The sequence below is a fragment of the Osmia bicornis genome, chromosome 11 (genome assembly GCF_907164935.1).
Source record: "Osmia bicornis bicornis chromosome 11, iOsmBic2.1, whole genome shotgun sequence".
NCBI lineage: Eukaryota > Metazoa > Arthropoda > Insecta > Hymenoptera > Megachilidae > Osmia > Osmia bicornis.
The window spans coordinates 3691628-3713483 of record NC_060226.1 but is presented as its reverse complement, the minus strand read 5'-3'; the positions used below and the strand labels follow the sequence as shown (position 1 = coordinate 3713483).

At 45.6% G+C, this 21856-nt stretch overlaps 1 protein-coding gene across 8 annotated transcripts in view; it reads right to left on the bottom strand.

The window, feature by feature from the left end:
* The window catches only part of LOC114875152 (zinc finger homeobox protein 4), a 233612-nt gene that overhangs the window by 57345 nt on the left and 154411 nt on the right, over positions 1–21856 (bottom strand). For all 8 annotated transcript variants that reach the window (XM_046287694.1, XM_046287698.1, XM_046287696.1 and 5 more), the window contains 4 exons: positions 10979–14340; positions 6665–9528; positions 3573–6287; positions 3008–3467 (listed from right to left, as the gene is read on the bottom strand). In XM_046287694.1, coding sequence (XP_046143650.1) covers positions 3008–3467; positions 3573–6287; positions 6665–9528; positions 10979–14138 — 9199 coding nt within the window. In that variant the 5' untranslated portion in view covers positions 14139–14340. The remainder of the gene's footprint in view (positions 1–3007; positions 3468–3572; positions 6288–6664; positions 9529–10978; positions 14341–21856) is intronic.

Genomic DNA, 21856 nt, shown 5'->3' with positions numbered 1-21856 from the left:
AATACATTTATGGTAACACAGGATGGTTTTAATAATGTATCTTTTCTTATGTAAAAAAATCACTATCTCTCTAGATAATAAAAGACACAGTTAAATTATATTCAACTATTTTTATTATTTAACGACTACTATTGAATTGGATCGAATTTCACTATAGTTTAGGAACAGTAAATGCATCACGTAATTTACTTACAATTAGTTTTTCCTTAATTTCATAAAAACTTTTGCACGTACATTTCACAACCATCTATAGGAACTATCTGAAGATTTTTTACTACTGTATTATACTGTAGACTGATTTAGCACCTCTTTAGTCGCAGGATTATTTTCATTGATAATTGTAACAATTTTCAAGACTGTAAAAAGATTCTCTTCAAGGAACAATTACCCGAAATGAAAATTTGATCAGAAAGAATGAGAAGAGATAGACTAATGTAACGATAGAGGAAAACAATTTCCTTGAAGTGACCTCGTTTAACATTTTAAGGTCATTGATGTTTTTTTCAATCGGAATCATTATATCTGTTTTCTTATCGCTTTGCAGAGTAATAACAGACAGATTCAATTACTTAACGGATCGTTTCGATTATCTAATCTCGAACCTAAAGGTCTTCTGTTATACGCGAGAATAGTGAAAATGTAACGTCCGCCAAACTGGTGCCTTGTCTCAGACATTTCACTAAAGTTAGCGTTACCCAGCCATTATGAATTTTTCATTCGACTGTCGCTTAATTTCTTACTTCTCACATGGTAACCTCTATAAACGTCACTTAAAATTACGATTATAATAACAAAAATCTGTTCTACTTACACAAGAAACCTATATACAACACATAAACAAATAAAAGGGAAACGATCACTTTGATACATTCGATACTTGCAATAACGACTTACCCCAGACAAACAAGCAAGGAGAAGGGAACCATCTAACAAAAATGTAGTTATAAATAAAAAGGAAACTGGGTGCCGGATAAAAACGACAAATAAGAATCAAACCAAAGATTAATCTTACCATAGTATAGCTTTATTTTAGACTAGAACGGAAAAACAATATAATATTAATAATAATAATATAAAATAATAATAATAATTAATAATAATAATTAATAATAATAATAATTAATACTTAATAATAAACTATATACACAAGAATAGTAGGGATCGACATACACAACATTACTGTCCGAACGTGTACCTATATGTAACGTTCACCTGTGTACCTCTCTGTATATGTGTTATAAATGTACGATGCATGCTTCCATGTCATATGTGTATCCTCTGCGTACGATGTGTGCAAGCGTGGAATCACGCGTATTGTGTCCGACGTGTCGATAAAGAGAAAAAAAAAGCAAGAAGCAGAGGCACACCCTCGTTGGCCACGAATGTTAACTAGCGCGAAATAAAATACATCGAAAAAGAGAGGAAAAGAAATAAAAGAACGTATATGTCTCGAGCTGTTCGAAGGCCGAGGTATTCGTTAAGAAGTCGATTCGTTGACACGGCCAACCGAGAGTGTGACTATCACAAAAGGGTTTGGGGGGGGGGGGGGGGGGGACGTAGTCGGAGGGCGGGAAGATGGGGGAATTCATAAATAACTAACGTACAAAACAATAATAATTAATAATAGCCCCGATTAAGAGCGATATCGTCGTGACGGTAAATAGGATTGTTGCGACGACGTCAAGGTAAAAAAAAAAAAAGAAAAAGAAAAATTGAAGTAAGGAAAGAGAGGGAAGCGAGTGAAATGACATTACAGCGAGAGAGAAATTCAGGGTGTATACATATGTGTATCCGTTCATCGCTAAAAAGAGTTTACCTCTACGGGGTGATTGTCTCGGTTCCTCGGAGGTCAGAATTCAGGATCGTTCGAGATAAACAGGCCTTACACGAGCCTTGGATAACAATGAAAGATTTGAAGAATTATTTACAGTGAACGCTTTAAGCGTAACGAGCTGAAGGTTTTATACGTGAAACGACAAGGTGATTGGAATGGCTTCGTGGATGTAAAATAAACGACGACAGTGACGGCGACGACAATAATCATGCAGAATCGAAATGAAAGGAGAAACGAGTGTTCGGTTGGGGAAAGAAGGGGTGAAAATGGGAGGGTACGACATTTCGCTACGCTACGCAGGAATTAAGGCAACATATTCTCCGTTCTTTCTGGCTATACTATAATGAATCAAACGCTTCGAATAATAACCAAAAAATGGATAGTGCTAGGGATCCATTATAAAATATAATAATAAAAGTTTCTAATAATTTGCAATATAGTCTTTAACTGTACAGCAACTTATAATCGGGACGCTTTATTCATTTCTATCTGTCCGACGGCGATGATCGATTGTTTAAAAAAAAATTAATGCTTGAGACAACGCATCTCTCTACTTTTATCCTTGTTTTCTCTCTCTCTCTCTCTCTCTCATTCTTTCGTTCACTCATGCACTCTTTCTTTTTAATTCTTTCGTTCATTCGTATTCTCTCTTACGCTAAAATAGTCATCTGATAGGAACTTTCAGTATTGCCTAGCTCTGGATATATTATATTCGCACTATACATAAACGATTCCTCGAAATTTTCGTATAAATTCCATAATCGACAGGCCCCCTAGATTATCACACGGGCCAGATTAAACAATACGGGGTACGTATACACGCGGTAAAGGGACACGTGCACAACATACAACGACAGTGACTCGCGCATGTTCGAAATTCAATATCACTATAATAATGAAAGTGCGAAATAGTTGGTGAAATAGTTTGTCGAAGGGTAGGGTTTAAAAAATATCGACACATCAGACGTGTGTCTGGAAGTTAATTTATCGTTAAAAGTATGAATCTAATCGCGTTTATTCAATTCGATAATGGTTTCTTTTTTTTTTTTCTTTTCTTTTATCGAATCGATCATTGGAAGGACGCGAATGTGGTGCGAAATGAAATAAGAATTTCGAACGAAATGCGGTAGAGCGGTCGTTTTTAGGAGTCTAAGAGGTCAGCCAGACACTCACCGGGCGTAGTGGTAGCGGTGCTAGCCGCTGCGGCACCCGGGTGTTGTTGTTGCTGTGGCTGGAACATCGCCGTAGGATGGAGGAACAAGGATCCGTACATCATGTTTTCGTCCGATTGCTGCTGCTGCTGCTGCTGCTGGGCAGCTTGCTGATTAGTGGCTCCGACCACCGGCGAATTGGCGATCCCTGCTGGGCCAGTGTTACCACCAGGAACGATCGGTGCGCCGGGTGTTGGTGGCACGAGGCTGCCTTCCTCGACGGCGACACGCACCGACTCGATGTGCCGTCGCGAGAAAACGTGTTCCTGAAGCGGCGACTTAGCCGAGTATCGGACTGAGCAGAGTCTACATTCGTCGGGCCCAGTCGGTCCACGATGCGGTTGGACTGCTGAGCCCTCGGCTGGCAAACCTGCCGCCAGTCTAGCTTTTTTCTCCTTTGCACGGGCATTCTGGAACCAGACCTACAATTCGTTTCGGTTAGTTTGCGTGTTCGTCAACGACGACGTGCTTGCGGATAGAACAGCGCAATCTGGGGTCAGTGTCGCGTTAAATTTGGGGATGCTCACCTGAACCACACGCTTTGGCAGACCAATTTCGCGGCCGAGCATCTCGCACTCGGCCATCGTCGGTGTCTTGTAATCCGAGAACAGTGACTTCATCACCTTCACTTGAGTAGCTGACATCTGAGTGCGATATCTCTTGCCGCTTTGTTGGCCGGTCCCGCTACCGGTACCGGTCGCCGGCGGACCCGCGGTACTTCCGGTACCAGCCGAAGCAGATCCCTGCCTCGAGCTCTGCGTACTCGATGCCGGACTCGCCGGTCCACTCTCGTCGTCTAGAAATTCCGTCGTTTCGCTCATACTGTCGTCGTCGCAAATACTTCGTTCGGAGAGATCGGTCAACGGTCCGCAGTCGCTACCACCGCGGAAATGCGCGCCATGCTGTTGTTCTTCCAATAGATTGCTCAATCCGAGACTCAGTTTCATCGGGCGGCTAAGATCGACCGGTTTGCTCAAATCCAAAGGAGTTTCCCCGCTGTTACCGCCAGTCTGATGATTCGATGCCTCCTGTTTACCATTACTCGCGTGGGCTTGCAGTTCGCTGATGTACCGTTTCATCGATTCTTCGTAATACTTCTTTAACGATGCTTCCATGTCGGTGTTGAAGGGTGGAAACAACGGCGGCATCATGTTCGGCGTGCTTGGATTCGAGGGCGCTGACTCCATCGACAGTTCCTCGTCGGGGATGTTATCTATATTCACCTCGCCCCGGGCAACCTGATCGGCGTGCTTGCTACTGAGATGCGATTCTAAAGCGGATTTTACTTTAAACAACGCCGGGCAAAACGGGCAACGTTTATTGATCACTTGGCTGTGCGCTCGAAACTGACCCTTCCGTTCGCGCGCACGGGTATTTTGGAACCACACTTGAACTACCCGCTTCTTCAGACCGACCTCGCGCGCTATAGTCTCCAGCATTTTTCTCGATGGATTCGACTCGACTTGATACTTTTGATACAAATAATCCAACTGTTCCGGAAGTATGGTCGTTCTCAAACGTTTGTCTTTCGGCTGTTCGCTGTGCTCGGAATTCGATCGAGATTCGCCCCCTGTACCCTCCTCGAAATCTTCGTACTTCCTCTTCCTATCTTGCATCATCGCGAGAAGGGGATGAGGAGTATCGGTCGCCACGCTAGAGGTAGCGTTCAGTGCTTGCTGTTGAAGGATTCCGAAAGGTGAGTCTGGCGGATACGCCGGTGGGAATAAGGACGGGTTCATGATATGTACCAGCTGATGTTCTCGCCATTGTTCAAATCGACCGAACATCAGATTGCATTTGTCGCACTGAAAGCTACCTTCCTTCGACTCGGTCTGCGACTGCGACTGTTGTTGCTGTTGCTGCGTCTGTTGTTGAGACTGCTGAAGAGACTGAGCCACCGTCTGTTGCTGATGATGAGGCGACGTGGTGGTGCTCAACGGTTGCTGAAGTTGTTCCGCGAGTGCAGGCGCACTGGTAGGATTACTGGGCACAGGATTCGCGGTGGTGGTCGTAGAGCTGCTGTTGCTATCTTCGGAACTCAAAACCGCGGCCACTTGAGCCGCGGCAGCCTGCGCTTGGGCGCTTCTCTTCGCGTCCTCCTCCTTGAAACAGTGCGTCTTCTGATGACGGATTAGCTCGTAGTATCTCTGAAATACTAACAAACACTTTTTGCATTGATAGTTTAAGCCTGGCGTTCGTTGAAAGCGACCCGAACCATCGTCGCCCTCGCGGTTGCCCGTTGCCACTGGTTCGGCGGCCGGTTGATTCTCGTATACCTTGCGAGCCTTCTGCCTGGCGTTTTGGAACCAAACCACGATCACGCGCGGACTCAATCCGAGAAGCTTGCTTAAGTATTCTAAATCGTCGTCCTTCGGGTAGGCGTTGTTTTCGAAGAACTCTTGAAGAACTTTGATCTGATAGTCGGTGAATCTTGTTCGGTTCGCCCGTTTGCCCGAGCTGCTGCCGGAAGAACTGTTGCCATTGGTACTACCCCCGAAAGAGTAATCGGTCGGCCCACGCCCGGGGCTCAGGGATCTCTGAGGTGTCAATGCAATCGCCGCGATGGCGCCCGGTACAACGCCACCTGGTCCGGGATTCGGACTGGCGAAATTTTGTGGCGCTAATTTCGGCGGTAGCATCGGCGTGCTCGGCGCGCTGGTCGTCGATGGAGCGTGCGATGAAACGTCATGATGAATCCCGGAAAAAACCGAGCTCATGCTGAGGGCCGGTGAATGTGGCCTAGACTGCTGTCCACCCGAACTTCCTGGCGAGTGATGCTGCTGCTCTTCCTGATGTTGCGTTTGCTGCTGAATGTGACACGGCGGTGGTTCCTGAACCTCTTGCTTTATCTCGCTAGCCTGTGGTGTATTAATTGTCGTCGGCGGCGGAGGTGTTGCTTGTTTGTTAGGACTTTTGTCGTCGGAGGAACTGCTTCCAGACACGCTAGAATTTAACGGAGTAACTTTCGCCTCCCCGGTCTTTTCGTATTCTTCGAGGTTTAACGTGGTGCTCGGAGGATTGTTAAAGTTGTAAGGGCTATCTTTGTTGCGTTGACGTTCTTTAAACAACGTGTTTCGAAACCAGTGTTTAATCACTTTCGGCGGTAATCCGCTTTGCGCTGCCATGTCTAGAATCTGTTCTTCACCGGGGGAATTGTTAATATCGAAATGTGCTCGCAATATTTTTAGCTGTTCATCCGTGATGCGAGTTCGAGCTCGTTTCTGTGAAGCAGCTACGTTAGCCTGGAAGAAAAAATGTACCTATGCTTCCTTCCTTGTTCATATAACCTATGTAATCGAATAATTATTTTATCCTTATATATATATTACATATTAGTATTTACTCTTAATTTTTATATTAAAAAATAAAACTAGAGTGTCTGTTGATAAATGAAAAAAAAAAAAAAATAAAAACATAGTACGATGAACAAAAATGATCTATTACAAAATAAAACCTATGAAGAATTGACGCGTGAAATCACAAATCTTTTAAATTTTCACAAAATATTTAATGCATTCAAGAAAAAAAAAAAAAAAAAATAATGGATTCGCCTTATTTTCTCCAAGCGGAAAATGTGTGACACAAAGATTGCGTATTAAAGAATTGTAAAATTACTCACGGCAGCTGCTTGTTGTTGCTGCAGGGCGAGATGTTGCTTAGCGAGAAGATCAGCCTGAGCATTGATAGGCGGATACGCGGTGGCCGTTCCATCGTACGGAGGTGGTGGTAACATCATTGGTACTAGCGGTGGCTGAAGGTTCATGGCAGCTAAAGCAGGTACGTTTAATCCAAGAGGTAGACCCATCATACCCATCATCAGTCCAGGATACTGTTGCAGTTGCTGCTGCAGTTGAGATGCAGCCATTGCATTCAAAGCAGCCTGCATTTCAGTCATTTGTTGAGCCAGAGTTAACTGAGCGTGTTGCTGCTGCTGCTGTTGCTGTTGCTGTTGAGGCTGTTGCGCCTGTTGCTGCTGTTGCTGTTGCTGCTGTTGTTGTTGCGGTTGTTGAATATGAAGCGATGAATTTGTTGCCAGTACGGTAGGAGTCGTTGAATCCGTGCTCGACAATGGTGTATTACTTAACGCCGGAGTTGTTGCTGGAGTGGTTGATGTGGCTTCCGGAGTCTTGCTGATGCGATCTTTGTTCTCAGCAGGTTCATCCTTCTCTTTCTCGCGTTGTTCCTTGTCCGAAACAACGTCCTGTACCTGGCCGGAGGCGGGTGTCGAGCTCCTTGGCCCGGAAGATGTAGACGAAGATGTCGCAACTGTCACCACGACGCTTTTCTTTTCGTATTCGCATTTGAATTGTTGAGCATACTTTTCCAAAAACTCTCGCGGTACCAGATCACGATGTACCTCCTCGCAGTGGGCCTTGAGGACCCACACGCTACTAAACTCCTTGTTACAATGCTGGCAAGTGCTCCTAGTTAATTCTGGTATCACATCGTCGTCGGTATGCTCTTCAGCTTCTTCTTCCCTTTCGCGCGCAGCTTGAGCGGCAAGAGCTTGCTTCTGTTGTTCCTGCTTCTGCTGTTGCTGCTGAGCCTGAAGCGCAGCCGCGGCCTCCTCCTCCTTCCGTTGACGTCTCTGATGATTCTCGTTGAACTGCATCACCAGGTCGAATCCGAAACTCTCCAACAGATGCTTATACATCTGCGACGTTTTGTGCCGCGGCTGCGATAGTATATCCTGCGTCGTCTGCGAAGAGTGCTGAGTAGTTTGTTGCATGTGTTGCTGCGGGCCTGGAGTGGTAGACATAGGCGGTGGGGTTTTAGCGGGGGCCGATGAAGCGAGCTGTTGCGAGGCTGCCAATTGTTGAAACAACGCCAACGGATTGCTGAAGATACAGTAGAGTTGCTGATGCGTGGCCAGTTGTTCTTGGTTCACGAACAGAGCGCTGCATCGCGGACAGGATAACATGGAGCCTGCGTTACCAGTGCTGGTGTTAACTGGTGAACTGTTCGGACTGGTTGGAGGTGGTTGTTCGATTAGCGGACGAGCAAGATCCAATTGCCCGCTAGCCGCGAGATCTGGCAGTTTGCTAGCCCTCGTCTGATGGAGCACGCTTCTCATGTGAATATCCAAAGTGCTACCTTGCGAATACGCGACCTTACAAATGTTACATTTGTAAGGCTTCTTGTCCTGGTCCTGCTGAGAGTCCGGCGATTCCGTCGGACTGGCAGGAGGTACAACCGAGATCAGAGTGTTGTTGTTACCCTGCTCTTGCATGGCTCTCTTCAACTTGTGCAAATGGCTAACGCTATTATAATGAACGAGCAGTATATTTTTCTGAGTGAAACTCTCCTTACAAACGTCACATTTGTATGGTCTATTCGGATCCAAATACTTCTCCATCGGATAAGACATCTTCTCCCCTTTGCGATGCAACAGGGTCTTATTGTGCCCGGTCAAATAACTCTGCCGCGTGAAGGCTACCTTGCAACGATGACATTTGAACTTTCTGCCCGGATCGTGGTAAGAATCCTCGGCAACCGTTTGGCTGTTCAGATAATCCTCCAAGAGACGTTGTTCCTTGTGCAGAGGCGATGAATCGCTCGCGTCACTCTCTTCCTCGTCCGCCTTGCTGGTATCGTCCTCCGGGTTCTGTTCCCCGCTCAAGTTGCCTTGTCTACGCAGAGCTTCCTCGGTGAGCGCTAAAAGCAACGGATGAGCGTGCAGCAGGCTCTGCTTGTATTGAGCCAACTCGTCCTCGTGGAGATCCGCGTGAGCCGATTCAAGATGTCTCTGAAGCGCTTGAACCGAACGAAAGGATCGGCCGCAAAGCGCGCATTTCGTCGCATCCCTGATCGCGTGATACTGCGAGTGTTGCTGCAGTTTCTCCAAGGTCTTGAACGCGAGGCTGCACTGTCCGCACCGATACTTGTAAACGTGTTTCTCGCTGACCGCCAACGTAGGCGTAGTGGCCGGATGGATCTCCCTGTGATGTTGTTGCAACTCCTCCAAAGAGCGACACACGCGTCCGCAAATAGTGCATCTGGTAATCTCCTCTATCTCCTCGTTCATGCCGCGCTCGCTCATATCTTCTTCCTGTACCGGCTTGGTGGTGGTGGTCGGTGACGTTGGCGTAGTCGCTGCCGGGGTTAAAGTGTTTCGCGGATTGTTGTTCAACCAGTGGCTCTGATCTACCAGAAGCAACAACCGCTGCAAACCGTCGGCGTTCACCGAATGAATTTGCATCACGTGTTTCTCCAAAGCGGAACGCTCTTTGAAGCTATCCTGACACAACGGGCACAACAATTCCGGAGCTGGTTCTTCCTTAACAGCCTCTACTTTGTCCTCCGAGTCTTGAACATGAGCCACTTGCAAATGCTGTCTCAATTCTTCGCGTGATGTCGGCTGATAAGTGCAATACGGACAGATGACTTCCTCCTGTTCGGTCTCGGCTTCTTGTTCCGGTTCTTGATCGTTGTCCGGTTCCTGCTTCACCTCGCTACCGCAATCGCTACCCTCCTCGCGGCGTTCTGAAAACACAGAACAAAGATTCGCTCATGATGAACAAACAATGCCTACTTTAATAAACTTGCGATGTAAAGGGGATCGAATTGTCAGAATCAGAACCGAAGATTAAATAAGAATCAGAAAAGTATGATTTATCTTTTTATTTGCAACCTGTATTTCATGCGAATCAGTGTTACCTGTAAATATATTATAACTGTTTAACGAACAACATAAATTCTGTGTGTTATTTTTTTATCGCAATCTCTGAATTACACGACCGTGTAATTCGTTTTTCTATCAAGACCCCGATAAATCGTCGATCAATATCAGAAATCTTAAAAGCCGAAAAACGGCCATTAATCTTGCCGCTGCATGAGAACAGAAATATAAACCGATAATGTTGTGAGAGAAAGTAAATCATATGTGACAGTATAGGGAGAGAGGAAGCCCTTTTATCCGCTGTGATATTCTATCAATAATTTATTGACAATATCAAATTGATCATTTCTATTCTTAATACAATATAAACAGTAAACGTTAACAAATGATTTTTAAGAGAAGTTAATTCGGTCACGAAAGGATTAACCCTAGGACGACGGACCACGGAGAGAGCCTCAATTTTAATCTAATTCAGCAAGGGTTAAAGGAAACGATGTTCGAAACTATAAAGGAAATGCTCGTGACTCACTTCGCCTTTCCTTCGTAAATCGTAGAAGAAAGTAAGCCCCATTTATCGAACAGCTGATGGAAGTTAATATTACAACACACCGTATCAGGTGAAAGAGTTTTGTTAACGACGAAAAAAGTATCGAGGAAGACGCAACGTGGTGTGCAGATATCGCAGATGCTTCCTCGTCTGAATTAACAATACTCGAAATTATAGATGGGCGAAGTAAAATTATCGACAGGTCGTTACAACGAGGGAAAAACGCGTGACTGACGGAGAAAGCAAGGCAAGGAATAAAAGAAGCCCGCCTATTCGCGTGGTCTGATATTGTCTGGAACCGTATTTACATCGAACAGCGTCAGTTGCGAGGATAAAACGCGAGGAAGGACGCTTGCAGTTCGTACGTGCCCTCTTCATATATTTATGTAAGTACAGGGCACCGATAGAATAACGCTCGGTATTGTGCGTGCCGCAGCACACGCCACAGCCATATGCCATGCGAAATTGCTGTTGTTGTATGTTAATTACGCGATCATCGATGAAAATACTGAATTCATTAAAAGCGCGATCAATTCTTTATTTCATAAGATTCGACAGGTGCGAGAAAGAATCTCTCGTTCAAATCTACGCTGAATTTAAAACTTTTCTATCATTGCTCGTTCGGCGCATTTCTACTGATCTAAAAATTTGTCTTCAATGATATTCGTTAATTATTTCCCACCGATCATAGAATTAAGAAGTTACTTCTGTGATGTATTTTAATAAAAGCAAAAAATATATTTAATTTAGAATAAGGCATTACTCACCACTATTGACGTTAGTAGCGTTCGGAGTAGTCGGTGTAGAAGGACTTGGTTGTTGCGTGGGTGGTACATCAGGATCGCTCATCACTTGAAAAACGTCACCGATGTCGGTATGAGGGGTTTCGTTTCCTTGAATGCCGCTTCGCCGATGTAACTGATGCAACTGTTCCATTTGAAGATGTCTCAACGATCGGACATGCTGCAGAAGCGGCAATCGGTGTCTCGCGCTGAACCCGCACAGCGCGCAATGATACAATTTCGCCTGAGACGGTACATTGGCGCTCGCCTCTAACAGGTGACGAAGAAGTAGAGCCGCGGCTTCGTGTCTGGGCGATGCAGCGTGCAAGGCCAATTTATGGCCGCTATTCGTGTAATAATCGCATGCGTGACAGCGTAATTGCGGGGCGCTAGTGGGTGAGGCTAAGTACTTGAGTTTCCACTCGTTTCTAGGCCCACCCTCTTTCACGTGATTCACGTGCTGCAGACGTTGGAGGTGCTTATCGGTTTTGCAGTGAAGTTGAAAGTTCGCTTTTAAGTTAGTTTTATAGGAACAAAGTTTACAAACGAAGTGGCCAGCCACCAGGGCGAGGATCTCCCCCTCCCGCGTTCTGGTCCTGTCGACGCCCAGGTGATGGCTCAAAGCTTCCAACGAATCGGTCGCGAAATTATTACAAACGCAGCAGTGATAGAGATGAGACGGATCGGGATCCGCTGGTTCCGGTGGTGGATCCATGCTGTCCGGCGATAGACCAACGTCTCCGCCAAGGTTGCCCATCGCGCTCATACTCGCCATACCGCCCATAATCTCTGGTGGAAGTTGAGGTGGTAACTGACCCCCGGTCATCATTTGGATCAATAAAGCCTGATTGTAAGCCATATCAGCCAATGCCGCTTCCGCGTGTTGCGGCTTGTCCAAACCGCCCAGATGAAGCAGCTGCTCGAGTTGCTGCTGATGCTGTTGTTGCGCTTGATGATGGTGTTGAGCCTGCTGATGATGAGACTGTAGCGCGGACAACGTCTGCATATGTTTCACGTTCTGTTGGAGAACCAGCATATTGTGCGTATGTTTCTCGCTGGTCATGTGTATCCTTAAATTTCGAGCGACGTTCGTCTCGTAGTTGCACACGTCGCAACGAAACGTCGGTTTCGGTTTACCTTGATTACCGACCTGGCCAGTGATATGAGGGCTATGATTTTGTTGATGATGCGGACTTCTCGTCGGCATCGGCGCGTCTTGCGACGACGATGGATTGTTCGCGCTCGTACTGCCGCCGCTACCCTGCTGAAGCTCCTGCATGTTGTTTAAATGCTTGTCACTTTGCATATGAATACTGAGATTCCCTTTCGTCGTGGTGGAATAGTTGCATACCTCGCACCTGTACGGTTTGTATCCGCACGTGTACGTTTCGCCGCGCGCTAATCTAGGATGCGGTTGACCAGCGATACAGTAAATGCAAGAGGTTTCGCTCTCCGGATGTTTCTCTTTCATGTGTATTTCCAGAGTTTCTTGGTACTTGTAGTGCCAATTACATTTAGGACATTTCAGGGTTTTGCAGGAGTTCCGACTATGAATACCAGCTAGCGGACCACCGGGACCGGCTAATCTACTGCTAGCCAGTATAAGCTCGCACTTCGGACACTCGACCCCGCTCGGCCTACCTTGCATGTGCTCCGGACAAACGCCGATGGTCGTGCCAGTCAGAAAATTCGGTGGTTGCTGAGTTAGAGCGGCGTACGAAGACGGCGAACCCTTCGTCGACGAAGACTGCGGTGGCGGCGGTGAAGTGTAATGAATGCCAACGGCTTCCGGTGCTTTCGCCCACGATGCTGCGCTCACTTGAGCGCCGGTCCACTGATGTTGCTGCGTCTGCTGATGATTATACGCGAGAGGATGATTCGAATGAGACGTGGGTGTCGTAGGAGTACTCGACGACGGCCTCTGCTGTTGTTGCTGCTGCTGTTGTTGAGGACTGCTCGGTACACCCGGGGTGCTGGCAGGTGTACTGGTCGTCGTTGGCGTTTCGTGATCATTCGAATCGGTGCGTTGCTGTTGCTGTTGGCTTTGCATTTGAGCGGGCGATGGTTGCGGACACGTGGAGCTAGTCACGGGTTCGAGGAAACTGACCAAAGGTTGCTTTCCTCTACCCACGGCTTGAATGATAGCCGATGCAGTTGAATGAGAGAGTACCTGCCTTTCGTCCTCCATTAAGGTTAGCTGATGCTCACCCTGTGCGTGCGCCACGAAACTCTTCGCGTAACCAAAACTCAGTTTACATATGAAGCACATTAGGATAGGTTTGACGGGTACGGATGCAGCGGGAGGTGGAGGGGTCGCCGGAGGTGGGGGCGGTTGTTTACTACCCTCCGCGCTTCTGTAACTGATCACTCGATAACTGTGCATCACGGGAAGATCGGGATTGTGCTGCTGCACCGTCGAACGTTGTTGCTGCTGCTGCTGCTGTTGCTGATAAGCCTGATGCGCGTACAGTCTTGACACGTAGTACGCGCTAGCGATTTGAGGAAATACCAGAGAATGAGGAACCGACACACCGCGCCCATCTACGATACAACCGTCCGGCAACGAATCATCCTCGCTAAGTTCGCTCTCTCCCTCGATAATATACGCCGAGCCGTCGGGATTATAGACAATCTTTCCGTCAAATTTTTCAACATCACCCCCTGTTGGACTGGGACTAGGGCTTGGACCTTGTTGTTCCTGCTGTTGCCCTTGCGACTGCATTGTCATAGTAGTTGTCGTTGTTGTTGTGGTAGTATCCGCGATTGGCGTAGGCGTTGGTATAGCATCTCGGGTGCAGGGTTCAGTGCCTGAGGGTGGACTAGCCGTCCGGGGGTGATGAGGCTGATGTAGTGCAGCCCCTGCTGCCGGGGGGGACCCGCCCCCTCGACCCCCCTCCTCCTCCGGGCTCATCTCCTGCTTCTGTTGCGTGTACGCGGAATTTTGAAAAAGCCCGCCGTGTTGCTGCTGTCGCTGTTGCTGCTGCTGCTGTTGTTGTTGTTGCTGTTGCTGATGATGGGCCGCCACCAGCTGCTGGTAGAGCTGATGTTGCCCGATCGCGCTCGACGTATGTTGCTGAAGATGCGAGGGAGGAATGGCGTGGTGCTGAAGGTGGTACTGGGGGGGATGAGGCTCACTGGAGGGCATCACCCCAAACGTGAGGCGGGCGCCAGCCTCACATCACCTAAGGCGCCTGCGCCTACACTTTCTCGACTTCCTCTTCTTCTTCTCCTCCTTCTCCTGCCAAACGTGCTCCCCGCCCTCTTCGTTTGCTCTTCGTTCGTCGAAATCTCCTCTCCGCCACCAACAGATGCTTTACTAGCTACCCCGACACAACCCCAGGTCGTACCTGCAACAGAAAATGCAATTGCATAATTAGCAACAGTGTTGAGCTTTTAATAATCGGTAAACTATGCGAAATATGTAAACGTTCTTTCTCGGAAAGAAAGTTGAAGGCTCTAATCTGCCAGGCTCGAGGTGTAACGATTCCGCAAGAAACATTATAAGATAGTCTGGCAGGATAATCCACGGCAAACAGATCTCGCTTTGAGGACAGACAAATACATGGAAAACGTAGCAAGCTGCGTGTACAGAGGATCGAGCCGACGATGGCAGCGAATGGGTACACAAAACCAAAGACTTGGCACGGTAACACAAGGCACCCTGTATTCGGATTACCTGAGCCCTTCGTGGACCCAGCTGTGTTTGCGATCCGTCGTCCAAGCTTATCTATCGATTGGGTATTGACGTCTCTCTTTGCTTCATGCATGCCCAAGAAAAAAGATATAACGGAAAAATGTTGAACGTTCGAGTATGAATGCTAGTCTTGTGCATACTCAGATTAAAGTATTCCTCTTCTAACGTTTCCTTTTGAATCCTTCCTCTTTTTTTTTTCTTTTTACCAATAAAACGACAAATTGTCTGCTCTAGCAAACATAGAAATATTTCCCTTCTCAATGGACGGCGTTGTTCTATCCGGTCGAAGGTCGAGGACACGCGATGACTGCATCACCGTGAGATATCACCTACGGATGGATCGCTAAGTCAACAGCATACGAGATTATAACTCGGATGCCTGCCGGCTAAGAACATGCGTCTAATAATCTAGCCCCAATTACGCGAAATCGCGGCCTCGAATCATTTGGTTCGCGGTTCGAAAGATCGCGGCCGCAAGAATTCTCGGAATCTAACGGGTTAATAATGAGAGGAGTGGGTGTATGCGGATTTACGCGCGTGTGGGTGCACGCGTGTATAAGGGGTGTAGCGCAGCGTGACGGACTCGAGAGTCTTTCGTGTTATGGAAGCTATTTAGGAAAATTCTTTTTCCCTCTTCAACCTATGATCCCGGATCGTCTTTCTCGTTCGTTGCAAGCTCGCCGCTGGACATCATGATACATAGATGCATAACATCGTACTGCCTCTTTCTCTCGCCCTCTCTATATACCCGCGTCCACCTTTCTCTTCCACTCTGAGCAGAGTTGTAATTCCGTGATGCAAACTCCATAATCCAACGACTCTACCCTAGGCGCCTTTTACAATATCGCTTTGGTGATACGCGAGTCTCGATGATCGTTTATCGATTCTCGGAAAAAGGTAAACTATGGGGGTCGATAACGCTCGTCGAGTTTCCCTTATTTCCCTTCCTCTTTCACTTGATAATTATTCCAGCTTTATAAGCGGCACGTAAATCTAACCGAATTCCCAAACTTAGCTTACAAAAATAATTGTCTGTTTATAAACTTTAACCGTTAGTATGATAATCATAAAGTTGGCATGTAGCACGTGTAGGTGTCTATTAATAAAAAAAAAAAAGAACGGGAAATAACACTGATGGTTAAATTAGAGTCAAGCTGTTGTATAACGAAAAACATCTGCCGATCTAACATCACCTGTCCCGAGTTATCTATTTCTAGCTAATTTATCATCCGTTTGAAGGAAGCTAGGAATCGAAGAACAGCCCAGTGGCAAGAAATCCTCAATCAGGCTGGATCTCAATGGAAGTTTCTACTCTTTCACCTTGCATTCGTCTTTCATTACACGATAAAATCTTAACTATTCCGCCATTATGCAATTTTTGGTAGGGTGCGTTTCTCTTTGATTCTTCCGATTCACGTTAATAACCTGTTACGTCGTTGCTTGATTACAAAACAGGTCAATTGTTCATCTGCTTGAAAGAATAATTTCAAATGACCAGCGTAAAATTTAGAAAATGAAAATAACGTGAAATAGAAAACTGAATGAAAATCGTGCCCCTCGCCATGGTCCGTCGTCCAAGGGTTAACTGAACGCGAATTTCCAACAGCTAACAGAAGGGTTATAAACAGAAGTATCGTTTCCACGAAAGGAACGCATCGTTTCCGTGTCTCGTGGCGAGCTGCCGCGCGGAAAGACAATTGCCCTATGCCAAAACATGAAACGAGCAAATAATACGAATCGGACGGAACATAATCGTTGCTCGAGAGAAAGTCGAGGATGAACGCAGGTGGTTGATGAGTTTGCGCTCGATGTTGGTGTGAGAGAGAAGAAGAACAGGAATCGAGACAGAAAGAAACGAGACAGACAGAGAAAACGGCGAGTGACAATTCAACGTCGAACGGGAAACAGTGGACAAGGGTTTCGATGATGCGGGGTAAACATTCGGCGAACAACCGCGAAATCGTCGCAATGGCCTTTTGTTTGTCGCGCCGTTTCACCGGAAACCGAACCGAGGTGTACGGCTCCTCACGCGAAAGTCCCTTTTGTGTTTTCACCGATGGCAGAAAGAATCGAGGCGGCCCTGCGGGGCCCACATGACGATCGGTCGCGCATTTCGTTCAGACACGAAATACGAAAGATGCGCGCAATTATGGCCTCCCAATTATCTCGTACGCGTCTCGTTATTTATTGAATATCGTGTCTGTTCTTATTTCTCAGGCGAGCTTGCGTGCCGATCCGAGACGAAGACGAATGATGCAAACCGAATCAGCCGGTTCCTTTACGTTTCTGCGCAAAGAGCGGAGGAAATAATTGCTGTTCGAACGCGTTAATGCGCCCCAGAAGGGACCTTTCCAGACCAGCACCGTTTAAATTCAACGGAATCGGCATTATGAATAGGAATTTCTCTTAAAAATTTCAACCATTTCCCTCTACGTACACAGTATTGTGACTTACATTTGACTGATTAACAAATTTGAATTTAGAATAAAACAGCTTTAGCAAGTAAAAACTTACTTTTCATTCCACGTTCATTCCAGGTTCATTAAATTTTTTCTTTGAAAGTATTTTTGTAGCTAATTTGTTCTCGGTAAGATTCATTATTATTTATGCAAATTTAAGAGTCACCATTAAGGAACTGCTGTGAAGTATCCTACTTCAAAATCTGTTTAATAATATTGATCATTAAATATAACACTTTGTATTTCTGCTCCTTTCATTATTGCTATTATTACCTACTACCATCATTACCAAAGCCTCAATTATAAAATATAACTTAAATATGGAATAAGGTAAAAAATATTCGTTCACTCTTTAGCAATGAACGTCTAACGTTCAATTACCGCTGTACAGTTTGTAACTATGTGTTTCCAAGTTGTCCAAGGATTGATCGTGATTCTCGAGAATAGAACGCGCGTCCACGTGATTAGCCAATCAGCGAAGAGGTTCGCGAGCATTCAATTAATCAATGATTTTCCAATTGTACGAGCCGAGTACACCCGCTTGCCATTTGCGATGCTCATTCGCAGTCGAACGAGAGCACAACCCGAGGAGAACGCTAAACGTAGCGATGGAGAAGGGAACCGGTGATAAGGTGGGGACGAAGGCGATAGGGAAGGGGACGATGAAGAAGGGAACGGAAGGAAGGTGGGTGAACGAAGAGAAGAACGATGGGAGAGCAGCGAAGAGAGGCTCTTGATCGAAGACAACGGTAATAAACGAAGGGCAGAGCACACGAAGGAGGCGCGCGTAATTTACGTGCAACATGGATTCGGGCGGCGTTTAATCCACCAGACAAGCTCGCGATTATGAGGTTAGGTTGGGTTAGGTGATGAGCTCAACCACGACTTCTTTGTGATATCAATTAACCCTAGAACTCCCGAGCCTCGAGCTGTCACGCGAAAGCTCAAGGGAGACGGTTCCTCGAAACCATACTCGTTTTTATACCTTCAAGCTAAAAATTTATATTTTTTCAACAATTAAACGCGTTTATTTCATTTTATTAAATAGTAACAAATAAACCTATCCATTGACGAAAAATTTTAAATATTTCATTTATTACTATATAAACTGTTCTTCTGTTAACCCTCAGACCCAGGCTTCGTTGTTCAAGGGTTAAAGTATAGACAACGATATTAAAAAAATTTTTCAGAATTTTCTACACAAAGAAAACATCTCTAATTTAAAAATTGTCGAATAGTAGTTTCGAGGAATCCCACAATTTGGGAGTTCTAGGGTTAATATGATTCGTCTGGTCCAAGGAGTGGATGCAGTTCAATCTCAACTCCCTCTTCTCTGCTTCTGCATCCATTCCTCTCTCTCTCTCTCTCGTTCATTCTATTCTTCTTCTCATTCGCTGCTCTCTTACCCCCGTGGGGTAACCCGCAGTTTAACCCATTCCCTTATAATTTCCTTCCAATGTACCGTGAGAAATTCGCTTGTAACACGCACGCGCACGCACGTAAAGGCCGCGCGTATTGGCCGGCTTTGGCTGATCCGGCGCGGCGGTCACCGATTATTAGATTTCATCGAATTTTCGTCGTCCAATTCACGTGGGGGCCGACGGGCATCCGGTCCGAACGCGGATCCACCAATTAACCCCGTTAGTGTTTTCGCCCTGCAATTAAGCCGATCCCGTGAGAGAAGTGCATTCCCGCGACCAACCGATATGCACGCTTTCTTTCCCGCCTTCGAGATCGCCGATCGTAGGCGGAACTCGAGATGCTGAACAACCGAAACAACTGCACGATCTTCAAAACGAACTGTCGATATGCCTTTGTAAATTCCATTCTACCTTATCAATTATTGGCAACTTATTTCATTTCGTTCAAGTTGCATTTTGTAAAAATAAATAACAGCATTAAAATGAAAAGAAAAATTATAGAAATTGTCATTTTCTTACAAATACTTTAAAAAATCATTAAATTTAATTTTCTCGGAAACGAAGTAGCACGTGAATAAATTTTACTTTCAAGTGAAATTACTCCATTCCGTGTTGTACCATAAATACTGGAACATTATGTACCGATAGCATCGGAGCTTCGTAAATCGTTGTTTATTCCTCTGTTATAACTTCGAACAATATCAGGCACTTATTAAATTCAATTTATTTCTCACAATAAAATCTCAGGTGAAAACCTGTTAGCACTGTAATGTTTAAACCCGGACATCATCTTATAAGGAAACCATTTCAAGTGTCCCCCTCAGATGTTAATGAGCTTTTGCATGTTGGTATATCATGTTACTACGGGTCCCCCTACACGTGGTTTTCGGTGTAGACGGTCAATTGTTCGAAAGATATTTAAAATAATTTTGGAATGTCCCAAGTATTTACACAGGTATCTAATTACAAGACTACAAAAAGAAAATGTAAAAAGATAGTTTTCCAGTTAGAATTCCTGGATTCTGAAAGTTACTGGCATCGTATTCGAACGAGCCTCGATAGGGGACGAATGCAGAACAGGCGGTCTGGTTTCGTCGTCGAACGTTGCTAGAAGGTGGTTTTTGCTCTGCCGTCGAGGCCGCGTCGGCAACAACAGCCGCAGGGGTGGCTAATGACAAAATCAATGCGACATAATTAGACATGGCGGCTACCTACCTAGCTTACGATCCCCATCTACGTGTATACATTCTCGTCGATACACGGTGCGCGTTTACGTGCACGTATATCGGTGTGTATACCACCGTCAAGCTGGCAGGAATTATTGCAAAAACATCCCTTAATGTGATTGATACGGCTTCGTCGTCGACTCGCGCTCCACCCGTACCGTTGCAAGCATCGAACGATCGTTACAGATGGGAATTTCGGAAACGGAAGAGTTCGTACGGTCCACAGGGTTCGATGTAATTCATCGCGATGGATTTTTTATCGGCTCGCCGCGCGCCGTGCCATCGCAGACCAGCACGAGCGGATGACCCTAATTGGGTTTGGAGCCGGTTCGAGGTGGCGCGCTAATGATCTCTGTTAGCGAACGCCTCGCACCGAGAGAAACGACTCTCGTTTGATTTATGATCGACGCCAGATTTCGGCGAATCGGTAATAAGGACCGGCCTCCTCCGTTTCTATGTACTTTGCGAGGACCTTCCCACCCTGAAGGATGCACTTACTGAATAATTTTATTTACCCCCTCTAGAATTCTTGTAATTTAACCCTTAACACACGGGAAAAAGAAACGTCGATTTTAGATAAGGATTCCGCTTTGAAGCAATATATTCTATAGAAGTATAGTTAAATCGAAAAGATTAATCTTAGAAATTAATCACGATATGAGCTTTTTATCTTAAGAACAATTAGAAGCAAACGAAGAACAAGTGCATCAGCATTGGAAGGACTGGTCGAAGTGGATTACAATATAAAAGTTGCACCTGAACCGGTTCGTAATGTGATCAGAAAAGCGGATTACAATGGTGGTGTGATCAGCAGATAACCTCTTATTAGTATAACTAATAAACGGAAGCACCTCTAGCTCACCAAACCACGTGTCACCAATGCGACTGTCACTGACCTGTGCCCCAAATGATTAATAAAAGAAGTGAGAAACGTAATTTTGTACATCATTATTAATCAAGAAACTCAAAGCTCCTCTACGGTATACACGTCCATTTCAACCGTGGCAGTCGATGCATTAAAAATGATTCTACGTTGCGGCAACGTCAGGCGGTTTTAATTTCCTGCAAATGTCGGATATTATAGAATGCCATAAATACGATCCACTTGGATAGATTATTTTTTCCTTACAAGTTGCGACACGGTGCCGATGGCATCGTCCGCTTCGATTCCAAGCGAATCCGTAGGTGGAAGCGCTACGTACGCGAGCTCCGCGCTCGTGTATGTAGAGCTAATTATACCCTCGAACAAAGGGTTACTCCGATGACGCATATGTAAGGTCGGAAAACATTGATGAGTAGCTCTATATACCAGCGGCAACGAGTCAACGTTACGTGCAAGTAAAGCGCAAAAGAAGAGTGAAGAAGAAGAAGAAAAAAAAAGAAACTTCCGCTGAACGATTTACATCGTTGTTCAGTCGTCATCGTTTAATTATTGTGTTCCTCTCGTCTGGTTTCGAGGGCGAATATTAAAAATCCAGTGTTTCCAAGGACTCGATTGAAACTGATCATAGGAAGCGGCTTTATAGAACACTGGAAATACTCGTCGCGGCTACTCATGCGTGTCCGTAAATTGATTTAAATGCTCCACGCCCATATCTGTCTGAACCCGTGGGATCGCTTCGCAAGTCAACGGCAGATCCATCAACGATGGTGTGGTAACGCGAGCACCATGTATCCTGGCAATTACAAAAATAATCTTGCCGCAAATAATATCGAACCGGTCGGTGCAACGACTAGCAAAACTTGATGAACGTCGTTTCATCGAACACTTTCGTTTTTCTTTCGCATTTACCATTACACTGGATGATTAAATTATTACGATGAGATGTAACTAATCGTATCCTTTATGTTTTTGGTGGTGTCATGATTTCAGTAATAATAAAATTTACTTCTTCTTGTTGTTCCTTTGTACTTTAATCAAGAATATTCTTCGACGATCGGACGGAGAGAGCCCAAATTTTAATTCAATTTTCTATTTTACATGATCTTCATTTTCTAAATGTCACACCGTTCTTTCTAAATTATTCTTCCAATGTACGAAATGATGTACGCGTTTGAATATT